Source organism: Neolamprologus brichardi, chromosome 13 (genome assembly GCF_056152115.1).
Source record: "Neolamprologus brichardi isolate AB-2024 chromosome 13, ASM5615211v1, whole genome shotgun sequence".
Classification (NCBI taxonomy): domain Eukaryota; kingdom Metazoa; phylum Chordata; class Actinopteri; order Cichliformes; family Cichlidae; genus Neolamprologus; species Neolamprologus brichardi.
Window position 1 is genome coordinate 29,384,595 of NC_142116.1, and position 16,765 is coordinate 29,401,359.

At 39.1% G+C, this 16,765-nt stretch overlaps 1 protein-coding gene across 3 annotated transcripts in view; it reads left to right on the plus strand.

Moving 5' to 3' along the window:
* The first annotated feature begins 1,917 nt into the window (after positions 1-1,917).
* birc6 (baculoviral IAP repeat containing 6) overlaps positions 1,918-16,765 on the plus strand; it is a 112,974-nt gene continuing 98,126 nt past the window's right edge. For all 3 annotated transcript variants that reach the window (XM_087850424.1, XM_087850426.1, XM_087850425.1), the window contains exons 1-3: positions 1,918-2,341; positions 7,030-7,211; positions 10,281-10,418. In XM_087850424.1, the coding sequence (XP_087706550.1) occupies positions 2,131-2,341; positions 7,030-7,211; positions 10,281-10,418 (531 nt within the window). In that variant the 5' untranslated portion in view covers positions 1,918-2,130. The remainder of the gene's footprint in view (positions 2,342-7,029; positions 7,212-10,280; positions 10,419-16,765) is intronic.

Below are 16,765 nucleotides of genomic sequence, written 5' to 3' on the forward strand. Positions count from 1 at the left end.
TGTTTGCACACACATGTGATTATGCATAGACGTCCACCCTACCAGCCAACGTCAGACCTCAAGGCATGCACACATTAATGCACATACATCTGCACACATCCAGAGAAACACTCCCCCAAAGAAATCCAAACATGGAAAATTTTGCGCACACTGCACACACATTCAGAGAATGTTCTGGTGAGTCTCCACCTGTTGCAGGTGAGTGCAGCCTGGACTGTCTCAAGACAGACCAGATCAGCTGCACCACAGACACTTCATACCTCATCTCAGGAGAAAAACTGAAAGGACAACATAAAAAAGGAGAAAACCGACCTCAGAAACATGGACAACATCTGTTTCATTAGACTAACAAATAATGGTTGACCATTTTCAGGTGCTCGCCTAACCTTCAGTAGTTGTTCGAGCTCATCGAGACGCTTAAGTTTTATATATCGAGTTTCCTTGGATTGATAATCTGTCTCGTATTGAAATTGTTCTTTGGTCAGTTTTGCCTGTTGCAGACTGACTTTATATTTTATAATTTGGTGGCCTGAATACTTTGAACATATAGAGATAACTTGTGCTATTTTACCAATGTTAGTGAGAATAGAAACCCAGTTTCTGTCTATATGCCCCTTAAATTGAAATATTGCCTTTTAATCTTTAGGACATTAAGTTCCTTGCAAAAAGGAAAGTCAGAGGATAGTGGATTGGTGAGATGGGTGTGTCAATCCAAGTTAAAAAAGAGTTGAGTCTGACAAAACTACTTTGAATATTGTGTACATGAATTATTTATATATCAACTCACATACACTTACACCATGTAAGGAAAAATCACATAGAAAATGATCCATGTTCTCTGTATAAGTACTTAGTGCCCAGGACCTTTAGGCTCGGTGCTGACTGGTGAGACAAAGCTGATGTAATCAGTCAGTTGGCAAAGTATTGAGAACTGTAACCTCTTAAGTTATGTTGTGTGAAGAAAAAAAGTCCAGGGATTTACTTAATATGTTTAATTTACTTAACACCTTAATATGAAAACTAAACGGCAAATTCCATGATGTATTTTTTAAGCAGGAACCCACTGTGAATTCTCTCTGAGGCCCAAAAAACAGATGGTGAGAGTACTATCAGTTTGGCCATTGTGTTGTAGTGGTTTTGATTCCAAGTTTTCAGGGTGCATCATTGGCTATAGCAGATGTTTTAGAAGAAAAGGTGAATTAAGTTCTATGTATTTTTTTAAAAAATGATCTGGCTTTTATTCATTTTATCTGTTTTAATTCTGTTATTATGAGAGGATCCCACTCCTTACAACAGTGCTGCCAGTTTCCCATGATAATAAAGTTATTTATATAGTTATTATAAGTTCTTATCTTTATATTGATTAAAAGACTATGCTCTACACAGTCCTGTACGTTTTCTTTTATTGAAAAATGAATATAAAATCTGCCCTAGCACTTGCACAAGTGATGGAATTTAATTATAAATTAGTTTTAATACTGGCAAACGACTTATTAGTGTTGCATAGAATTTAAAAATAAAATCAGTTTCCTCTCGGGTTGACCCCAGCACTGTCCATTTTAATTGTTTTCTCACATTACTGTGCAGTTTAAAAAAAAGGTCTGCTTAGGTTGCATTCCAATTCTAACTGAAAAAAAAATATTGCAGGAAACTTGTCTGGGCAGTGCTTTTCTATGATGCCCTAATTTACATTTTTCACTTGAAATATCAAATTCATCTGTGTTTAGTGTTTGAAGCCGATGATCACTGTACAAATTCAGTTAACGCATAGAACTAAAATATAACCAATTTAATGTACTTTTTGTTGCGGAGCTACTGTTTTGTTGTTCTTAATAATTTGTCCAGCCGATGTTCTCGTTTGGTGTCGGCGTTATCGCGGGATGTGGTGCCGAGATACGCTAGCTCCGTTTACCTAGAGTGTAACTGACAGAAAGCCCAGCCTGGAGTTTGTCGGCGCTGATGGTGAATAGCCACTGCTGCGGTGACGGCCGGAGGAGAAGAAGCCGCAGAAGGAGTCAGCAGTGGCAGAGGAGTGACAGTTTGGACTTAGTCTTATAGATTTAGCAGTATTACGTCTACCATCGGATCTTTACAAACCTAAAAGGGAAGGGAAGGGAGAAATAAGGAAAGATGGCGGCCGCGGCCTCGCCGGGCTCGGGCTCGTCCACCTCCTCAGACTGGATTGTGCTGAGAGACGGTTGCCTGCGTTGCGACGAGGAGGGCCTGCTAAGCCTGTCCTACCACCCGGCCCTCAACGCTATCTTGGCCGTCACCAGCCGCGGCAGTATTAAAGTAATTGACGGCACTTCGGGGGCCATTCTTCAGGCTTCAGCATTGCACGGTAAATATCGGAGTCCTCTGTCAAGCCATGTCACCAGCAGTTTCAGTTTTGACAAGCCAAACACTGACTGTCAACAGACACTAAACACGACACTGGCTGAGTTGTAACCTCAGCCCGCTAATGTTAGCTCTTACTAGCATGGCCTAGTCAGGGTGTTTGGCAACTAGGATTTATTTAGCCTGTTCTGCCTAAACCAGGGTCATCGTCTTTGGACATTGGTGTGTTTATGATCAAACAAGTTCAAGTTCTTCTTGAACACCAGCGTTTGCTAATGTTTACTATAGCTGCAACTTGACATATCTCCCATGTCTGCTAATAGCTGGAAAGTGCCAGTTAGCCGGTTAACCTTCCCGGTCAGTTTCTGTCATATTGGTGGTCATGGATGATGTGTCGTTAAAACTACAGTTTACACGGTGGCTATCTGAAGTATCAGAATTACTATCACCCGCTTGCATGTGGTACTATGTTCTTCGCTGAATTGTTGTGATAGTCAGTAGGCTAGCTAGCGGCTCCCCGGGTGCTTTACTTCACAACCCACCGGGTGCACTGTCAGTTGTTTGGAAGTACTGGTGTGATGTTCAAAGTAAACTCACTGTGCCAGTGTAACAGTGTGGACGTGTTTGTTCACATCAGTTAACTTAATAAAGCTTTAGAGAGTTTGTCAGAAAGTTACTTTTGACGGAACATGTTAAAGCATTGTATAGTCAGGTATAGGAGGAGCACGACTCAACGTGTTCCTCCTATACCTGCCTATTGTACCATGGTGTTTAAACATTAGTGCATAGATGGAGTTTTTACAGAACTGGTGAAAGAGAAATTCATTACCATTGTTGGTTTGGGTGCCCCATAGGAAGCTGTGTTATTGTTAACATATTAATGGCACCCGTTTGCTAATGGTTGCGTGTCTTTCATCCTGACTTTTATTATTGAATAAAATTTGCATATTTCGAAACGTCTGTTTATTAGGATTCGTTTCTTATAATGGCACCTGTTATTACTTTGTCTAAAGAGGTAATAGGTAGAACCTTACAACAGCTACGTTTTTGGTGCTCTTGGTCTTCTTGACTCTGCAATATTATGTAAACAAACAAACAAAAAACCCTGCTTGCTTTTATGATTTGCAGTCCAAGGTGGATTGATATGGGCAAAGGAACCCACTGAATTCTGGTGGCAATCTGAATAGAGGTCTGTTGATTTGCCTGAGGAATTTCATATCATATCAGAGAGGAGTATTGGCTTTGGAAATGGTATTTGCTCATAATGTTCACCTCTGATTTCCTCATCTTATAGAGGTCCACCATATTGGACGTGATGTGCGGTAACAATCATGTCATATGTATGGCCAATATGCGTACTTAACATAGAAATTATTGTTACTTCCTCCCCCCACCCTCACAAGGCCTATATCATGCTGCGTGGTTAGGTACATTAATAATCAAGGACAGAAAGAGATTTTTTTTTTCTAAAACACTATCCTGTTGTTTCAGATAAAAGAATTGGAAAAAGATCAGATTAATAGTATAACAATCTTACATTATTTGACCTTGTGAAATCACCATTGTCAGTTTCAAGCAATATTTGACCATTTAAAATTTTTACATTTATATTTTCATGATATCTTTCTAGGTTTTTTTTTTCCTTTCTCATCTTCTTCAGCTGCCTATTCCGGGACTACTCTTGCTTTCTCATATCCACCTCATCCTCTTCTCCGTCATGTTGAGCTTCATTCCTGAACTAAACTTAGGGTTGTAACATAAGAAATTCTACATAAACACATTTATCTTGTTATTGTCGCAATTAGCTATCGTTAGCAGATCAGACATGCGATGCTGTCGTCTCTGGACAGCTGACATGAGATGGCTAAACAACAACATAATGTTAAAAGCTAGCGTCATGCCAGCTAACATTAGGCTCTAGCATCCTAAAACTTTTAAACTATCTCCACTCTGATCACCAGTTTGATTACATTCTCACACCACAAGAGTTCATTTGGCTTCAAAGAAGTTTCGTTAACAGCCATGAATAGCAGCAAAAAGGAGCTAACAGCTGCACAGCAGTGGAAAATTCTAACAATTCACCTCAGTATCACTGTCATTAATCAGAAATGAGCTATACTGACTCGTTTACTCATAGTTGCTATAGTTTGTTCCATTTACATAATTTTTAACAGGTTTTTCATTTTGTTTCAGGAGTTTTACACATCCAAAATGGTCAACAAGTTAATATCACGTGTCTGCAAAACCTCTATAGAGCTAAATGACTTGGTGCTTCCATTATAATGTGTGTTGTTTTGTGGCTAAGAAATGGGAAGTAGACTGAACTCATGATACAAAAATCCATATTGTTTTACAGTTGTTCCATCTTACTTTACCATAAAGACCATGTGGAGCTGTTCAAGTATGCTGGGTCACTGAAAGCTGTATTGCTCAGCTAATGAGGGAACTGGAAAAGCATCAGTAATGTTTTTTTTATTTTTTGTTGATGATTATCCAATGGTTCTTGTTGGATGCAAGTAGGTAAAAATCACTGGAGGCACTTTGACTTCATGTTGAGTGATTACAAAGAGACCAATGCCTATCAAGTCTAAGTCTTAATCAGGGTTAAACTCGGAGCCAGAATTAAATACCAGCAATTAGCAGCAATTTGCAAACATCTGAGGCATATTATAGAACCCCGAAGAACATCAGAAATAAAGCATCTAAAGCATTTTGGAGTTATAACAAAAGGGATGAATCTCGACATCATTATCAGTTTATAACACATTAATAGTTTTATCTTGATGTCTTATCTTGATTGTGTTGTTTTTAATGATTACTGAAGGTCAAAATTATTACAGTAGATAAAATTATAGATCAGATTTGATGTAAACATATAAACATTATTACTACACATAGTCTCTCGTGTAAATGTCAAACTTAAACCAAAAAATTACCACGGTTAAAATTTTTAGCCCCCATTGGTAATAGTCAGTTGCATAACCCTTTTGCTGGTTATCATCCTGCAGTTGTTTGTTGTGATTTTCAATATGTCTCACACGTTTTTTAACAACCCAAACTCAATCTTCCCAGACAAGTCTCTCAAACCCCTTCAGATTTAATGTCGTCTGACATGGACCTTGGTCTTCAGTTCATACCACAGATTTTTAAAGATTAAAGTCAGAACTTTAAGAAGATTCCTGTCTGTTTTTTCTAGTTTTTTTTACTTCCTACCTTTCTACCTTATCTTACCTTAAAGAAGAGCAAACACAACAGTCAATGAGTATTATACTCGGACAAAAAAAGTTGATCTGTGTATAAAGAGTAATTGAGTTGTAAAACTACCTCACCCCTGGCGCAACGACGCCAGGGGTGAGGTGATGTGATGAGGTGATTTATCCAAAAGACCCTGATGGTCTTTTGGATAAAATTGAGGCACAGGCAGCCAGAAGGGGACAGAGGGGGGGATGCCTCCCCTGCACCCTGGTGACACACCTTTACCCCAAGGCCCTGCATGTGTGGGTGATTGTGGTGGAGCAGGAAGAGGGATGTTAGGTCTTGATGGCAGCAGGGCGGCTGTTATGTTGTGGAAGTATTTCTATTATTTTGATGTAGTGATAAGTGTCTCTAAGCTTTTAATGGCTTGCTGTTCTCTCCCTGGTGAATGGGGACATATGGCGATGTGACATCTGCTGGCACAAGCTGCTGGTTTGTTTCTCATTTCAACCAGTTGTGCACCTCTTGATTTTTGTAACCTTGTGCATTGGTACTGCTGTTTCGGCCAGGTTGAGGACAGGAGTTTACGATCATGTCAGTTTTGTACTAGTTTTTACAGAAGCTCAGAGACCAAAAACATGAGGCTTTGGGGGGAAAAATTCGTCAAATTCTTTGCTTCTAGTTTTGACTTTTTCCTATACCCCAGCTGATGTGGAGATGTTGTCTGAAGAAGAATATTGTTGTTCAAAAGAATATTGCAGCGGCACTCACACTGTAAGTACTGGTATAAATGATATGGAGCTGTGGTAATGTCATGGTCGCCGTGTGAAGCGGAAGTATTGGAATGGCCAATCTGCCTGCAGTGATCTCTATTGTTGTTGATGGAGACAGTATGTGGTACAACCACTGTGTGGGACACTTTTGCTTGTACTGTTGTTGGTCTGTCATCCAGATGGAGAACAGTGAAACTATAACATAAAAAGTGCTCAAGTGGATCCAACTGTTTAAAAATAATAATTGTCCACTGCAGTAGACATTTTTTGTGCTTTTCCCTTCCTTGTTCCAGCTGTCCTTAATCACTTCCAGTGATTTGCAGTTAGGGTTTTGGAGGACAGCACAAAAGCTCATGTGCAGTGGCTGAAAACCTATCTTTAGCCCCTTGTCTGAACAGAAATGTATACATTGATGAAAGAGTTTGCAGAAGCAGAAATGCTTGAGGAGCTCTGATTTGCATTTTGAAGGAGCACCTGCAGATTCACAACCCTGTTGATGAAACTCTGGAGTAATCAGTTTGTGGAAATTTACCATTCTTCTTGCATCTGATAAATTGCTTGCTACCAACAGTGAATGGCAATAAAATATCAACTGCATTGATTTTAATGGACACGTAAGTTGGTTCCAGCATGTTTTGCATATAATGCATTAGTGACATATAAACAGCCTTTTCTCCTTCAGACATTCACATTATGTGGTGTGTGTCCTCTGTCTCTGTCCTAGCTAAACCTGGTGGCCGTGTCAGGTGTCAGTACTTTCCCGCAGTGGACAAGGTGCTCTTCGTGGACGACTATGCAGTTGGATGCAGGAAGGACCTGAATGGCATCCTGCTCCTGGACACAGCCCTCCAGCCACCAGTGGCAAAACCTGAGGATATGGTTCAGCTAGAGCTACCGGTCACAGAGGTGAGAGAACATATTTGCCCTTCAATTCACTGTGTACATGGACATCTGGTCTCTGTTTCAGAAAGTTAGGTGGAAACTGAGTAGCTTAAGCCTGAGATTAAACTTTGGGTTTTCTGTTACAGAAACTAACCAATTTCTGTAACTGTAATGACTCCATTACCATGGTTGCAGACTCTAACCTTACTTGCGCGATGAGGTTTTTTTTTCAATTGAGTTTTTGTCTGACTCCTCCCCTCCTGCTGCATTTGAAGCACTTGTCTGACTCTTTCATTTCCTAGTGCGTAATGAAGCTCACATCGGATAATGTTTGCAGAAGTTTAACATTTTAAAAAACCCTGAAATCCCACTTGGGTATTATTTTGTTACCCATTTCTTATATTTACCATTTATATTGATCAGTTTTATAACTAATCAGGACTGGACAGATTTATTATCAGCTCAGAATAACATTTATTGCCTGTGATTCTGTAACTCTGGAAAGTAAGTAAGGCATCTGTCAAGTTGTCAGCCTCTTCCCTTGCACTGAAACACTGAAACATTCACTTTAAAAAAAAAAAATAAAATGGTTATTCTTCCTGTTGTGATTGGCCATGCTGCAAAGAACATTCCGATCATAACTGTGATCATGTTGGAGATTATTGGAATATTTCTCAGTGAATATGATCCAATAAAGTTATAAAAATGCACTCATTAAATGCTGTCAAGCAACTTTTGGAAATGCAATACAATTTTAAACTTTGAGCCTTGACATCTTTTTCACACCAAATCACCTTAATTGTTACTATGGATGCAGATTGTAATTTGATTTACAAAGGTCAATGTCCATAAACTCTCTGTTAATTACATGTAAAGACAAATCTTTCAAGCCTGTTGGTTTAATTTGTAATGTCCTTGGGATTTCCATACACCTGTTGCCATACTTCAGTATATAAGTGAAGTTTATTTTTAACACACCTTTCACAATTAAGGTCACAGAGTGCCTTACACCAAGATGCAAACACTAAAACAGACCCATGAACAACACAAGGTCATACACATAATTGCCCCAATGCTTTTCTGAATAGGAAGAGGTATTTTTAGAGGTTGCCTCAGAATAAGTCAAACAAGGAATGAGGAAAACTGATTCCACAGTTTTGGACCCACTTGCTAAAGACCTCTGTGTAAAAACCTTTTAAAATGACTATGAGGTATCAACCATAATCTCAACTGTGAAGACCGAAGAGACTGGTTAGAAGAGCTGGTTCATATGAGCTCTGAGATATACTGGGGTGATTAACATGTTTTTACTTAGCGGTGTTCCTTAGAGGGAAAAATTTAGGAATTAATGGGTTTCTGACATGACATTCCAGGAAAACACTACAGGAATAGAACATGCAAGCTAGTTTTAGAGGAGGAGCTTTCTTTGACATTTCGGATGGTGATATCTGAAGCAATGATAAGAGTCTCTGTTTTGTCATAATTTACATGAGGAAAAGGAGCATTTAACCCAGACTTGATAGCAGTCAGACAGGTTTGTGGACCAGAAAGTTTGTTAGGTCAGAAAGAACAGGGCAGCTGGATATCATCTGCATAAAAATCGTAACATGTGTTTTTCATATTGATGATTATCTGTACAAGAGGCAACATTAACAAGGTAAATGTTACAGGTCCCAAATGTGATCCTAGGAAACACCACAGGATAAGGCGGCAGAAAGAGAAATTAAATCATGAAAGTCCTGAAATGAAATGAAGTTACGCACAGGGCGCAACTGTGTTTTTGGACCGAAAGGGGGTATTGTTGGTTGACTTTCTGCCTGTTGGGACCACAATAAATGCTGACAGGTACTGTGAAACACTGGAAGAACTCAGAAAGGCATTTCAGAACCGGAGAAGAGGAATGCTGAGCAAGGGCGTAAGCATTCTCCACGACACTGCGCGTCCACACATCGCCCGTCAAACTGTTGCTCTCCTGCATTAGTTTGGTTGGAACTTCATCACCCACCCATCCTACAGTCTGGACTTTGCACACAGTGACTACGACCTGTTCCCAAAGTTGAAAGAACATTTGTCCGAAAGGCGATTCTGCAGCGTCGGCGTGCAACTATGACATGGGCATTGTAAAACTGCCACAGTGTCTACAAAAATGCATTGACCGAAATGGCGATTATGTAGGAAAATAAGTCTTCAAGCTTTAAAATGATGTAAATATTCTGGAAAATAAACGGTTATTTGTATTTCTAAAACAATAGGACACCTTATTTTGGGATTGCCCTTGTACTTCTAAAAGTCTGCTTGAAGGCTGCTGGCTGGACACATGTGTAGTTAGTGCAGTGTAATGTGAATTCTCTGTGCATGAGTCCGCACAGTCCCAAAAGTGGCTGGCACAAGGATGTCCACATGGACCTTTGCGCTCACTGTCCAGTGATGAACCTAGCAAACCCACTTACACTGTTATTCGGGAGTACACTAGCAATATGATAGCCTGATGTGGGGTTTGTGTGTTCTTTTGGTCTCACACTTTTGTGTGAAAAGTTCACGTGAATGAACTGCTACACTACCCACCCAGCAGTACACAGAATATTTAATTGAAGAAAGTGTAATACATGTGCACATGATCCAAATCTGTAAGAAACCCTTGGATCTGTTTGTCACAATTTAGATATAATTGTTTGTTTGTCTTTTAAAAAAAATTGACAGTTTTTATCTTTCATAAATTGTAGGGTAATAGGTTGGTTTGTGTAATGGTTTGATATGCAGTTTGTAATTATGACTCAGTCCACATTATGGCATCAAATGGCAGGAACAACCTAGGAATCCATTAATTATAGTGGGAGAACTAATGCCTAATTCAGCAAAAGGGTAACAAACCACAAGCAGCAATACGGTGACCCCAGATCATCGTAGCTAAATGGAGCCACAGCCACAAAGCAGATGACAATATAGTGAATTGTTCTAGTTTTGCATCACAAAGCTGAAAACACAGGACTGCAGAGATAATACAAATGTCCTCAAACTGAGGTCGCAGCTTTTTTTTTTTTTTCTTACTGAATATGTAAGTGTTAAATCTAATATGTGTTTGTGTTTGTTCAGGCCCAGCAGATACTGTCAGCCTGCCAGGAAAAGATTGATGTGTCAAACACTGAGGGTTACGAACTTTTTATCACCCAGCTGAAAGAAGGCCTGAAGAATACCTCACATGAGACAGCAGCTAATCACAAAGTGGCGAAGGTGAGTTTAATTTAAAAAAACTTTTGTTTTCTAACTGTATGTCTCTGAGCTTCTGTACTGGAATTAGAGCAGGGCGATATGGCCAAAAATATTTATCACGATATATATTTGAAAATTTGCGATAACGATATAACTGACAATATAATTTATGCGAGACAAAATACAACTCCACAACTTTACTAGCGCAAGAAAACCATCCATTTATTTTCACTTAAACAAGCAGCTGTTTTTTGCATAAAGGTTATATAAAAATTTAACAGTGCAAATGCCTTTTGGTTAAACTGTCAGCAAGGAATTTGCATTTCCAGTAGAAATTGGCCGACATATCCTGAGCATAACCATGTATAATATCAAAAACTTAAGAGGTTATACACACGCTCCTGTAGCTCCTGTAGCACTTTTGTAGTGTGCTTCACACGTTATGTTGAAGCACACTACAGATCACTCCGCGAGGCTCCTGCCTACGATAGCCGTAATGCTCCGACAATCCATCAAGCGCTATGGGTTTGGAGCTTAGCAAAGTCTTACTAAAACATTTGACAGATTTTCAAGCGATTGACGATCTGCTTTCCTCATTCAGCGTTGCTGCCATTCTTTTTCGGCCATGTGCGTATGAAAACAAAGGCACTGCGCATGCGCGTTTTACCCATATTCTATTGCGATATTTTCTTTTCTTATCGTTACCTAACATTGTACCAGTATTACTGTGAACGGTATAATATGGCCCAGCCCTAACTGGAATGTCATTAAATGGCCATGAATGTACACTCGTATCTTCAACCAACCTGTGGCAGGTTTGGTGCAGTGCACAAGGTTACAGAAATTAAGAGGCGCACGACTGAAGTGCTACAACGATTATGTAATGTGACACATGATGTGATGTCAACATAAGCGCACAACTCAAAGAGGCAGGACACATCATTCCCACTTGTATACTGTGAATCAACCACATTTCACCTGTTCTGTTCTTACACTAACACAATTGGATGTCAAATAATTGGTTAAAGTCCAATTGTGGCAAACTTTGCCATTCCCATAAGGAACCCTATAGGTAATATCTACAGTAGTTCACAACTATAGTGCATCCATGAAATAAAAAAATAGACATTATCATGACAAACAGATAAAGCGGAAGACTGTTTTAATGGTGCTGGTGTCTGCTGTGACTATTGGTTAATAATATATCTCTTAAGATCCTACAATACTTTAGCAGAGCTATGCTTAAAACAAACTATGGGTGAGAAACATAAGTAGTGACATTCAAATACATGAGTAGTGAAGAAGAGTTCTCAGTGTATTATTACCCAGAAACATGGGAATGTCTTGGGATACTTTGGCCTTTTTAATACCATTCGGCCTCGGCTTGAATGGCACCGTTTATCAGAGTATTTTTTTATGATTATGTGTATTCCTTTATGGCAACAGTTAAGTATATTCTGTTGGCTGTGTCCAGCAGAGTAATGTATCATATCACAAAGTAAACTTAAAATTAATTTTATAAACAGGGCACTGTCTGGACACAGTGGTCTCCCCAGTCACCTGATCTGATTTCAGTTTGAAAGAATTTCAGAAGTGTACCTGGAAATGGTATGGTCTGCACTGTCGTACTTGAAGTTCTGTTGGAGAAAAAAAAAACATTTTCAAGTATAGGGGTTGAAATTTGTTCATGAGGTGTAGGTATTAAAAGATATTTAAGTTTAAATTTGTATCTGTTAGGAATATATCCAAAATAAATTTTTGGAAACTGTAATACTTAAATGCTTACTTTAGGGCAAACTAGTCAAGTCAAACAGTTGTGTCTGTTTTTTTGTTGTTTTTTTTGTTTAAATCAGATTTGCCTGCTGACTCTAAACAGTCGATACATTAGCACTTTGAAAATTAAAATTAATTTATTACCCCTCAGCCGTAAAGGGTTGCCTGCCTATGGCAGGCATTAACACCAAAGCTTGTGAATGCCATTACTTGAAAACATGTAAGACCTTCAAATTGATACCAAAGGTGCATCTACTAAAAATCTTGAACAAGTTTTAATCTTAGTGACCTTGACTTCAAGGCCAGAAAAAGTTTTCTGAAAACTTTGTGAATGCAGTGACTTGGAAACAATGTGACGTAGGATTTTGAAGTTGATACTGAACGGTAGCAGACTGGCTGCATGCTAACTATCCTTGTGCAGGACACTAACCCAGAGGGTTATGAATGTGTATGGATGTTAGCTTAAAAAAAGTGCTTTTGTGAATGGGGTGAACGAGGCATGTTGTAAAAAGCACTTTGAGTACTCACGGAGAGTAGAAAAACACCACATAAAAACCAGTATATTTACCAGTGATATATTTTATTTTCATATAGACAGTACAGCACACACAGAAAGTCAAGTAGTAAATGGGATTTAAGAAACCATTGCTCTAGTCCTTGAAGCTACGTCTTAATTGACAACTGACTTGAAAGGATTTCTACTTCCTGCTATCTTGATTGAATTGCCAGCTCTAACCATTAGTTCTACAATAAATGACCATCTTGACCACCTTGCTTTCAAAAGTGTTAGTGTTTCTGCCTGCCATGTGCATTATAGATTTCTGAGCCAAACCCAGGGTTTTGTGTGCACAACAGCTCGACTTTAATCTGTAACATATACAGTTGAGGCCAAAATTGTTAGCCCCCCAGGAATCATGGAACATTTTCCTAAACTTCTTCCCAAGTTTGCAACATTGATGAAACTTGATATAATCAAACATTCACCAGCGCTATTTACTAGCTTTTGGAACATTTTGTAATATAAAATACATTTTTAGTCTTGCTTTATATCAAATATAGTAATGGTAAATGGCCTGTATTTGTATAGCGCTTTACTAGTCCCTAAGGACCCCAAAGCGCTTTACACAGGGCTCTAGAGTGCGACCAATTTGGTCGCAAATGCGACTCATTTTTGCTCTTTCTTGTTTCAACTCAGGATATTTTATTGATACATTAACTACAATTAGTGGACCTTGTTATTTTGGACACAGATACGCTTTAAAAAACAAACACTTGTTGTTAACGGTCATTTTCATATTGAAATCAGGAGTGTTGCCTAATTTCATAAAGGGCGCTAATAATTTTGGCCTTAACTGTAAGGGCTCTAGACTAACCTTTTTCTGTGGCTGCACTGGTGTGCCAAACTTTTTTTCTTAGGTGCACCAGCACAAAAGTTAGGTACACCCAAATTTTTCACCCGAATCATTGAACCCCACTGTTTTACATGTTCACTTTTTATTTTATTTTATTTTTTTAAATTGCTGTCCATACAGACAATATTGATTTTTAAATGATTAACCAACAATCTTGTCAACACAAAGTTCTTTATTTGGAGCACAGTTCTACAAGAAAGATAAGTTACTGAAAAAGTGCTTGTGGTTAAAGTGCTTTAGCACTCTTTGGCAATATTGTAGACAATGTTAAACTTAATCATCATCTTGGCCTCCTGACGACCTGTTTGCTGCTGCCTGCCGCTGAAAGGCAGTGGGGAGAGGGGACACTTGGGCAGTGCATTTATCGCGGCGTATAATGTGTTTTTTGAATACACTGTGCTTTTTCAGCGTTCAGAGGTTGATGGCCCCCTTTTAGAGCACTGGCTATGAATTTCAGATGTATCAGGCCTTTACGAAAAAGTTATCAATCGTTCTTTTCATATTTTCTCATTACCCACAGCTACATACACAGGCTACTCACTAGGGCTGTGTATCGTCACTGATTTCTATAATCCATTCGATTCCGATTCACAAGGTCCTGATTCAATTTGATTCGATTCAGTTTTGCTCACACGGTCAGAAATATTATAATTCTGATCATTGATCGGGACTGATACATGTGAGACTTCATCAGAGGTGTAAGCTTCACAGCAGATGCCTTTGTGTCAAAGTAACTGAGGATAAAACACAGAAAAACATGAAGGAGATTTACCTGGCCTGGCTTTTTATAGCAGATAATCGCCTTAAAAATATTCTGCAGTAGAAAAAAACGGAAGAAAACCACGAATCAACATATGAACATTACACAATAGTGCTGAAGTGAAGCAGAGCAAAGTTAGAGGTTTTTATTAGAAACACAGCCAAGCATTTTGCAATTTGGCATAATTTAAAAAAGTTTACATTTCTTTGCTATTACACAGCAGAAATGAGGCTTTCTTGTCTGAGGTTATTTTTGGAAAATAAAAAACAAAACATAAAAACAGCGACAGCACTGTACATGCCTTGTGTTTAATAAGCGAATGAATAATGCAGAAAACAGATTTGAGATCGTAAACTGTTCTTGAAGTATACTGAGAGAGCTGTGCAGGAAATGTGATTTTATTGTGGTGGAAGCAAAACAGCAAAAGTATGAGGGAATTCATGACAGTGTTTATCAAATGTGAAGCATAGTTTTGATGTTCTTTGACTGTTGGTTCAGTCAATTTTGGTTGGAGAGAGACAAAACCTGCAGTTTCAGAATCTAGCACAAAAAAAAGATGTAAACACAAAGTGTGGACCCGCCGACGCATCAGAATCTGAGCTATCGGCTTTCAGCCCTGGCGTGTCTGTGTACGTGCCATCTGGTGAGAAAGCCGACATCTCACTAATTCTGATGCGTCGGTGGGTCCGTGGTTTATGTTTACGTCTTTGTGTGGAATCCGTTTACCTGCTCTCATTTACTGTTTTAGTTGTTTGGTAGTTGTTGAAATAGTTTTGTGAACTTTAACCTGAGATTCTGGCATTTCTGGCAAAGTACATTTATATTTAAAAATTGATTCAGGAATTCAATTCAATTCAATTTCAATTCAATTTTATTTATATAGCGCCAAATCACAACAAAAGTCGCCTCAAGGCGCTTCATAGATACAGAGAAAAACCCAACAATCATATGACCCCCTATGAGCAAGCACTTTGGCGACAGTGGGGAGGAAAAACTCCCTTTTAACAGGAAGAAACCTCCGGCAGAACCAGGCTCAGGGAGGGGCGGGGCCATCTGCTGCGACCGGTTGGGGTGAGAGAAGGAAGACAGGATAAAAGACATGCTGTGGAAGAGAGACAGAGATTAATAACAGATATGATTCAACACAGAGAGGTCTATTAATACATAGTGAGTGAGAAAGGTGACTGGAAAGGAAAAACTCAATGCATCATGGGAATCCCCCGGCAGCCTACGTCTACTGCAGCATAACTAAGGGAGGATTCAGGGTCACCTGGTCCAGCCCTAACTATATGCTTTAGCAAAAAGGAAAGTTTTAAGCCTAATCTTAAAAGTAGAGATAGTGTCTGTCTCCCGAATCCAAACTGGAAGCTGGTTCCACAGAAGAGAGGCCTGAAAACTGAAGGCTCTCCCTCCCATCAATAAAGTGATGAATCCATATTACTTTATTCAAGTTACTGACCTCTCTCTATCTATCCGCCAGCACTTTCAAACATGCACACAAAAGGCTACAGGAGTAGCATGATACCACAAATAGGTATCATGCATGTATGCATGATACCTATTTGTGTGAATGTTATTCTGGATTTCATTGGAAAATCCAGGCCGCATAAGGCCGCTTGATTTTGTCCCTGTGTTTCTCTCTGTTTTTGTGTTTGTTTGTTTTGTTTTTAAAGCCAGGACTCCCAAAAAGCAGCCAGTTCAGTTTATACTAAGATATAGCAGTGCAGAATTTTGTTTACATTACATATTGTTTACGTAACCCACTTTGTTTAATGGTAGACCATTAAATTGTCGACTCATGCCACATACTGTGTTTAGGATGTAGGTTTTCTTTATTTACAGTGATGCAGTTTACTCTTTCAGTCTGCCACGTCCGCCAGCTCCACCGTTGTCTCCAATTCCACACACCTCCAGGTGCCGGCACACTAGTGTAATAGGGGAGGCATGATTAGGCAGTGAACACCATCTGTTTTAACCAACCTCCACTGGCACTACCGACAGAACCCACTGCACTCCTTCCCTGCAGCCGAGCCACAGACCCCACTGCGCTATAGTCTACTAAACTATTATTTTCTTTTAAATCCCCAAATGCAGCAGTGGTTTATAGAAATTTAAGGATCAATGTAAACCACCAATAACATTTTCATTTCAAACTTTAAACAACACTTTGAGTTTAGCACTCTGAAACATAAAACCGTAAACCCAAATAGACCGATTGCTATCTGCTACTGCCACAGACTACTAAGAGCTGTTGCTACAGCTCCATTCTTTGTACCCATGTGCAATTTTAGGAATGCACCAAGCTCATAGGTTATATCTATAGGTTCTCGTGTGTGGCAAGAGATACTTTCCTGACAGCTCAATATTAAATTAATAACTAAGTAATATTTATTTGTATAGCACGTTTTATCAATAAAAAATTA